This window comes from Dermacentor silvarum, chromosome 7 (assembly GCF_013339745.2).
Source record: "Dermacentor silvarum isolate Dsil-2018 chromosome 7, BIME_Dsil_1.4, whole genome shotgun sequence".
NCBI classification, from domain to species: Eukaryota; Metazoa; Arthropoda; class Arachnida; order Ixodida; family Ixodidae; genus Dermacentor; species Dermacentor silvarum.
The window spans coordinates 6,832,451-6,841,510 of record NC_051160.1 but is presented as its reverse complement, the minus strand read 5'-3'; the positions used below and the strand labels follow the sequence as shown (position 1 = coordinate 6,841,510).

The 9,060-nt window shown below is 41.3% G+C and overlaps 1 protein-coding gene across 1 annotated transcript in view; it reads right to left on the bottom strand.

Annotated features, from left to right (window-relative positions):
• Positions 1 to 365: 365 nt before the first annotated feature.
• Positions 366 to 9,060, bottom strand: part of LOC119458425 (uncharacterized) — a 129,676-nt gene continuing 120,981 nt past the window's right edge. Inside the window, exons 22-25 of the mRNA XM_049670856.1 lie at positions 8,781 to 8,871; positions 8,044 to 8,099; positions 5,422 to 5,670; positions 366 to 4,178 (exon numbers count right to left, since the gene is read on the bottom strand). Coding sequence (XP_049526813.1) covers positions 4,151 to 4,178; positions 5,422 to 5,670; positions 8,044 to 8,099; positions 8,781 to 8,871 — 424 coding nt within the window. The 3' untranslated portion in view covers positions 366 to 4,150. The remainder of the gene's footprint in view (positions 4,179 to 5,421; positions 5,671 to 8,043; positions 8,100 to 8,780; positions 8,872 to 9,060) is intronic.

Sequence of the window (9,060 nt, the reverse complement as noted above, 5' to 3'; positions counted from 1 at the left end):
AAAACCTGTTGCAAGTTCAGTCGTCCCTTGTTTTATTGTGCTGCAGTTCTGTAAGAATGTACCAACACACCCAACTCACCACGTTAATTAAGGAACAGAGACATAACACAGCCAACATGATTGAGACCAGTGCAGACCACTGTTCGGTGTTCCCTTATGTACCATCTCTTATTGGCATTTTTTCCAGGTGTGTGCATACCATGGCAGTCATTTGATGAAATCTCTCCTACTTTACTCATTCGTAATCCTTAATACAGGCTCGCTAAATTACAGGCTATTTTTAGGGATAGTGCGGCTAAATATCCGATTTCTTATTCTTTCTTGTGGCAGTAACAAAATGTGAATGCAACAGTAAAGGAGACAGGTTGGACAATAATGTTCACTTTATTCCACACATCTAGAAAGGCCACTAGTGAAGTCGTACATAGCATACAGTGTAGCACCTGCGTTCTGCATGGTGCTGGCCAACTGCATCAGAAACAGCAGCACTGGAAAACAATGCGAGCTCTGTTTCTGAAAGAGCATCTGTGAGACATTCAACGCGTCTAAAACCTTATCTGTTTTTCATAGAGTCATTTAGGTTGTAAATAGGCTTGTTTCATAGAGACAAAAAAAAAAAAAAAAAGAATAAGAAGAAACAAGTGGCGAGAATTTTTTTGCTCTGACTAGACAGTGCCAACGCAAAGCACAAATCCTGCCTTCGCAATGAGCTTGCGTTGACATTTTGCACTTACCGAAATCGTGATTCAAGGCGGCACGAAATTGTGCAATAAATACTACGAGAAAGTAAAAGAAAAAAATTAATCTGCCACTGTGGGCTGTTTTGACTTGAAATGGATATCTTCAACAAAAAAAAGGATGCTTGACCACATCATCAAATAGAGAGAAATAATAAACATGCTCTAACAAAAACATCTGAAAAAGAAATGATTCCCAGTGAGAAAGTGGACTACAGTCTGCAACAACAGAATAACAAGATGTGGCCATTTGCACGACTTTAAAAAATATCAACAAGCTCTATAGGAAATAGTATTGATAAACTGCATGTTTTTTTTTTGTTTGTTTTTTCCCAAGTTTCTCTAGTTCACAGCACAGGATGAGGCAAACATGTGTAGTCATCCATTTGTGGAGACTGGAGTACACCAATATAATGAGCACAGGCATTGTGTGTACTATTCAGTAGAAAAATATTTCCTCCACAGCTGAGGGTAAGCTGCAGCAATCACAGCATCAAGGCAATTTGTGGCCTACTTTATCATTCCAAGCAACTTCCTCAAGCAGAGCCATCACCAAAAAAATGAGGAAACAGGTTTCACAACACAATCTGAATGCACTGCAATATTCTCATCTGGAAAGCATTAAGATAACTTGTCCAGATCCTAATAGTTCATTCTTTTTAAATAACATGCGTCATATGGTGGGAATAAGGCACAATAAACTTCTCTCAAGGTACTCAAGTATTGTTATATATATAAAACAAAGAGAAAGTTGAGCTAACTTTTTTGATGATGGGTACGAACTGCATATCAATGCATTGAATCTTTAGGTGAAACCCTAGAGAGCTGAACACAATTTTTTTTCCACTTTACAGCAAGCCTGCTCACAAATATTCAAGTTTTTATATAATTTTGATGCAGTGTATAACACGCAGCTCCTTATAATAACAGCAAACATTTAAACCTGAAAAACATCAATTATTGTTTCAAAGATGCATACTGGTAAGATCTACAGTGGAGATGCATGTGATTAAGATAAGGGGTCAGAGGCACGTCAGTTCAGTATGTGAACAGGAACTTGTGTGCAAGAACTTTACCATTATGCTACATTATAGTGACAAAAGAGGAAATCTGCCAGTCACAACGGTGAGCAGCTGAAGCACCCAACCTCGGTAGCGAAAGTTATTGTTTCAAGATGCCTATGATTTAAAGGTCTTTGGACACCCTGTCTCAAACTCTTGACAATGATGCCAGAACACCGGAAAACAAGTGTGAGAATGAAAGTTTTAGACCTCGGCATGATTTCTCACAAGATGCTCTGATTGGGAATCCAGAGAATAATGGAAAATCTACAAAAACAGCAACAGCTACACCATAATATGCATCAAAAGACACACCTAATGCAACAGGAGAAAGAAAAACAAGAAAGCATGCCATACAAACCTTCTCCTCCATGCCATGCTACTGCACAAAACACTGTGCGCGTATTAACACCGCAGAACAAGACAAGGACAATGAACTAAGCGCTTAACGAATTCACCGACATGAAAAACCTGCATGCAATACATGTTCAAAACTTGATTTGGCCCCTGTCTCACGGAAAAAAAAGAAAAAAAAGCATAGTAACAGTAACTGAAAAAAAAAAAAAAAAAAAACTTGCCTACTACCACGGAAGTGTACTGGCTTTATCAGTAATCTTCACTGGCATAACAAGTGCGCCGAAAATGCCCTGCGGGCAGTGTTTTAACATTCTTCCCCTCATTAAGAGCAAGCTACTATATCTATAGTAGTCCTATCACGTGGGGTGAAAATGTTTCCTATCAGCAGGCTGGTGAGCAGTTTTGAAAGTGATACCTATATTTCATGATTTTTTGCTACCATAATTTATTCAAAGTGCATTTTTTAAAAAAGCGCTACTGCCTTGCATTGCAAAAAGGGTACCACTTTCTACCTTTTAACTGGCACTGGCGGTATTTTGCCGATACCGGCATTGTCAACTTTCCAATCGTGTCTTGGTGAATGACTGACAAACCATGTCCTAACAGAACCGATCAGGTAGAAAAACAGCAAGTTAGAAGACACAGTAAAATGAGCTAATTAAGTTTCTCAGCCCTCGCAACACTTATATTGGAGAAAGTGCACCACCTTTCTTTACTTTGAATTGTTTTCATCTGCAATCGATGTTGCACATAACTTGGTAATTTTGTTTCAGTTGAATGCACGATACATTTTCGCGGCAAATCTAACGCCAGTCACCACCACAGCAGACTCCCATGGTTGCTTTTTTTTTCGCCCCACAACAAACGTGGCAACCCTAATCGCAAAGCAACACCAGAAAATCATACACAGCCAAACACTCAACGCCAACAGTGATAGCCACAGAGCTATGTCACACACTGGACACAACTCCGATATGTACGATCCTATGAAGACAACACAGCTACATGGTGAATACATACATCACCATGAAATAAAAAAAGAAAAAAAAATGCAACTGCTGCCTCAATTGTCGCCAGAACTGACAAACAAGACATGCAGTAGAACATCTGCTACATTCTTCTACCAGATGCAATGATGAATATGTGAAGGACATGATCAATGCGATGCGGCAGTCTTGTCATGACACCCTTTTAGAGCATCCGCTAATATCAATGGAGGGCTTGATTTTTGCATACGCAAGTAATAATGACTGGTGACTAAAAGAAGCAAGAAATAGCTGTTTCAATAGCCATTAGCACACCTACGTTTTTAGCTTGCGCAATAACTGCAAAGTGTCACAAGATCTGTTAAAAATAAATAACAATGAAACTATGAACTTCGATAAATTGAAGCAATGAATTTCAAACCACTTGCCTGAAGAGACCAAGGGTCGCTCCTAATTCTATGTAGTGTGTGTCATATTTGTTTTCAATATTCTTGCACTTTCTACAGACACTTCTTCTAATGAAGTCTTTCATACTGGTATGCCTTGTGTGCAACGATACTATAATGACGTGCGTTGTGATAACTCTAAGAAAATGCATGCGAGAAATGTTGATGCACCACCTCACTTTGCATTACGATAACAGAGGCATGATGAGTACGCACAAACGAGATACCACAGAAAAATAAAAATACAAAAGAAAAAGCAACCTGAACACACAAGAGAGCACAATGAATCAAGTGATGTCCCGAGCGAAATGAGGCTGCTCGTTGCTTTTCGAGGTGGATCATTTGTGGCAGTGTTTTTGTGTGGGCTTCTCCTCTCCGTGACCATTCAATGCAATGTGCTGGGGAAGGATGCTTTGCCTTGTTGGATGGATGCAGGGTCATGGATCAGTCTGGCCAGTCAAGAGATCCGTGCGGGTCATCTTGGACCCCGTTGCACTGCGGGGCTCATTCTAGGCAAGCGGATGCGTCAAATTGTGCAACTGGGGGCGCTCCTCCATTGACACTTAAATAGGCGGTGGCCCGTGTGTGTATCTGCAAAAATACAGGGAGACGGGCAGTGTTGGCTTTTTGTAAACTTTTGTTCAGAAGCAGCAAAAAAAAAAAAAAAAAAAGAATAAACAGTGTGCCTGCCATGGAGGCAGGGACGCTATTTTTTTTTTTCTGCTCCTTGTTCTTTCACTCCACATATTCTCCTCCGCATTGTCTTTGTTGCTCTGCCCTCCACAGCCAACTAGGGTTGCCAACTAGTTGGCAGTGGAGGGCAGAGCAACAAAGACAATGCGGAGGAGAATATGTGGAGTGAATGAACAAGGAGCAGAAAAAAAAAAAAAACCAGCGTCCCTGCCTCCGTGGCAGGCACACTGTTTATTCTTTTTTTTGTTTTTGTGAGCGGCGGGGGAGGGCGACCCTGTTCGTACAAGGGCTGCCAGCCTGCACATGCAATAAATTTGCTGATTTCTTTTCTGTCCTACCATGTGGAACACAGCCACCAGTACAGATAGGGTTACTGTGAACAGTTAGGGACTACAACATAACAGTAACCATGACAAAAATGAAACCACCCTTATACTTATGAGAATGCAATAACATGAGAAGAATGTGCAAATGTGTTACCAGGCATTATAATAAGCAAATCTGTTTTATTGATTCAGTCGGTTAACACTCATTGCTTCACACCGTTTCTTGTGGTTGTATGGTGGGGCTTCACCGCAGGCAAAGCTGCTTTCATTATGCTAACAGCACTCGTTCATGTTCATGATGCCTGTAATATGTGCACTCAGTGTTTGTATGTCAGAGCAGACAAAAAGCCAGGACATTTGCTCAAAAGTCGGGACAGTCCGGCTAAATTCAGGATGGTTGGCAAACCTACTGCAGGCGCACCTCATTGAGAAGCGTGCCCGATGCCCAACTTGTCAGCAGGATTTTCCGGAAGCAGCATTACAACCAATATTTCATTCCACATGGCTGCACTATAAGCGTTATACACCGAGTATACGAGTTTTATGAACGGGCAGACGGGAGTCTGAATATAGCCGGTCCTGCAATGTAAACAGTTACGTTATAACTCGTCTGAGGTGTATCTCAACAGGAAAATCAGGTGGCCACGAGCTGAAGCTGTCTCTTAATGCTATTCAATGAAAAACGTTTATTAAGTGAATTCTGTTTTGTTTTGGGAAAGGGGGCGGGTAACACACATTAAATATCGATTAGATTCAGTTCAAGTCTAAGGTAATAGCTGATGAACATATGGAAAGCTGTAGTGCATAACGTGTACCTGAGCTGTGGTCCGAACGAGGTGTGGAAGTTGTTGAGCAGGTCACAGCAGTGTGGTTCTAGGAGACAGGCAACGCAGTAAAGCAGCACTAGCGCCACCTGGACGGGCAGCGCAGCTTTGAGCACCCGCCAGAGACGCTTCCGCCGGCTGCCAGCCCCTGTCGAGTCTCCCGATGTGCCCTGTGCCGCCAACATGCCATTTGTTGCCATCTGGCTGCGGGACTGCTCAGTCAGGGTGCCGGCTTTTCTGCTAAATACAGAGAGCCAACAATGAACACTAGAAGCCAACGGACAACAAAGCGTCAGAGACAGCATACGAGGAATTAGCTGTTATTTTTCATTGAAATGTAGAAATACGAGGGAAAGGGAAACGAAAAGATAACTTGCCACCGGTGGGGGACCAAGCCCACATCTTACAATGCATTACACGTGCGGTGCTTTACTGTTATGCTACCACGGCACCATCTTCCTGTTCACTTTCTTGGGTATCTCCATATGTCTACTAGATCTAGCCCTCATAGTGTTAGCAAGCACCACTCAGGCTCATAGTGGCAGGCAACTGACCATCAAGTCCTTGTATACTGCATGCCTGATGGAATCAAGACTGCTAAATTTGAGGCCCTCGCTATGCAATGAACGAGAAGAATACAGGGAACCAAGGGGCTTGATTTTTTTTTTTTTTTGTTCACAGCCACAGAAGTAAACAGACAATGAAGCCAGAGAAAGCCGCATTCTCGCCCACAAGAATAAACATTATGTTCTATCAACATGAAATCTGCACCCTAGTCTCTGAAAGGAAAATTGATTAAAAGTGGAAGAACTATTTGTATTCTGAGCTAATGAAAAAAATCCAGCATCATAATCAGAAATCCGCTGCTGGAAAAATGCTTCGCGCAGAGACCTCTAAGTGCCCCTTGTCCTGCGCTCAAAAGTGCCAGCAAATTTCTTCATCTCATTAATGCACTAAACCCTTTCCCAACCTCGACTGCAATTGTATTTCCCGAACCTAAGAAACACTAGCATTCTCAAAGAAACCACCGGACATCGGTTACATGCATTACACTGCCCGCATCATTCCACTTCAACCTTTTAATCGAGCCTTGTCAAGCTGTATTCTTGCAGATCTTTTGCCAAGGTGGCCATCAACACAGTACTAAGTTGTGCACGATGCAAATGAAATACCCTCACCTATCCTCATTTGGTCACCAATCCCTATAAATGATGTCTTTCAGCTTCTTGGAGTCAGATCGACCATTTTCTTTTCCACTGCTTGCTGCGAGATCTTAAGCATTCTTCCAGGTTTCCCCGATAGCTTTTAAGATCTAAGAGATCTCACCAAAAAACAATTTCCCCCATAATTGTGTAGAATAACATCAAATTAAATAAAGTGCATTGATCATAAACTGAGGGAAAAAAAATAGTCAGAGAGATTTGTTAATCAGTAATTGTCGGATATTCAGAATATTATACTGCTTTGCTGGGAGAACCCTAAATAAACCTTATGCACCGTTTTAGTGTGCACCGAACGCTCGAGGAGCCAAATGCCTCCTGCATAACCTTCGCATTTGATGAAATTTGAAATCAGAGCTGCAAACTACACACAAGAAGGACAGCTACCACTCCTATGAAATATAAAACGAAACTGCCTCTCGCGTCAGTAGAAGCATTTCCCCTGTTTATGGGTATTTTATGCTTATAATCATAAAAGACAGTAGTGGAGACTGTTTCGCGAGCTGATTCTGCAAGGAAAGACTCTTGTGCCTTGGGCATTTATTTGGTCAATTGATGAACTGCAGTGGCAAAACCAGCACTCCATGCTATTTCCAGCCATATTGTTTCCAACAATATGCTAGCTTACAATGGTTTGCTTAATGAAATTAACACCCGATGTGGTAGCCCCGTGGCTATGGCATTGTGCTGCTGAAGTGGGAGGTTAGATTCTGGCCAGATTTCGATGGGGGCGAAATACACAAACGCTCATGTGCCATGCATTTGGTGTACACTAAAGAACCCCAGGTGGTTATAATTAATCCGGAGCCCCCCACTACAGCGTCTCTCATAGCCCACTATGCAGTCTTGAAACATTAAACCCCACAATCAATTTTTTTTTAATGTAAATACTAACATTCGCAGTGCCATGAAAATAAGCTCAACGAGCTGCACTTTATACACTTATGTACAAGGCAACTGTCCCCCCCTAATAAGAAGCCTGAAGTATATTAGTAGCGCAAAATAAAAACAAGTATACATTTTCGGCAGTACAGTAGGAGGTCCCAAAGTAGAATTATCCCGGGGACCTCCTGTTCCATAATGCATACACGATAATGAAATAGAAGCAGCGTGATGCATCCAACAGGAGATTGCGTACTACAGAGTGATATATACACACTGAATCACAAGACAATTAAAATGATACCAAGGAACTGTGCTCGTAAAAAAAAAAAAAAAAAAGATCTTACTATCATAAACTAACAGAGGCATAAAGGCACAAAAGCAAGACCATATAACTTATAAATGTGATAATGATACAAAATGAACGTATTTGCATTGAAGCTGAGCCTACAATTCCAGTCTGTTTGCAATTGTGGGCTCGGCAATTTACCCTTTCACTGTGACTGCTCACCTTGTTGAAGGCTTCTCCAGTGAACTTGGGACTCCTGCTTGGCCCTGCAACAATGCCTGTTGAAAAAAAAGAAAGTGATTGTCGTAAGTGAGTGAGCCTTTATTTGTGTTTTGTTCTTCATGCTTATAATAAACACCCTTTTGAAGCTTCTTGTTATCCCCTCTATGAAATGTCTGATTCTGGGCCCTTCGGGTATATAAATTAAATGAAATGAAAATAGGACAAGTAATTACATATACTAAAATACTGGAGCTTGTGTGGGTATTTAAGCATCACTAAGATCTTTGCAAAACATACTGCAGTACTCATCTGAGCAAGCAACATACCAGCCCAAATGAAATGCTAATAATCATCCAGTCTGAAAATTTCAACATGCTTGCTTTTTACTGCCAACAGAGCATCTCTGCAATACACAATTGTAAGTTGAAGCTAAATGTTTCTGGTCATTAAGGAAAACTATGATGGCTATCAAGGCCTTGTGCATATATTCAAGAAAAAAACAAAAAACAAGTACTAACTATTACAACTGAGAGGTAAGCACAGACTAAACTTAGGAGTACTGCTGAATAAAATTACAAGGCTTGGTTACCTACTGAAAAGACAGATGCCGCCTCCACACATAACAGCACTCCGATATCGAAAGACGCAGTGATAAGCTTTCTCAGCAACAACTATCTGCAAATCTGCTGTCCTAATCTGAAATGTCAGAGAGCACTGCGCAAATTTAGAGTGCTCACCTTTGCAGCATCTGGGCATTCTGGAGGTGAATCTTTCAGCATCTTCCGCTCACTCTGCATCTTTTGCAACTCAGTCAGCTTGGTGCCGCTCCTGGAAAAATTGTACAAGAACCTGATGCTTAGTGAAATTCTCACAACCTTGTTCAAAGGTAGTGCATTCTTGTGGAGCATGTATCATCATCAGCATATTTTAATTCCTACTTCTAGACAAATGCCTTTCTGAGAGATTTACAATTATCCCCATTCCTGGGTCAACCTAACTTGTTGTCAAGCTAATCAT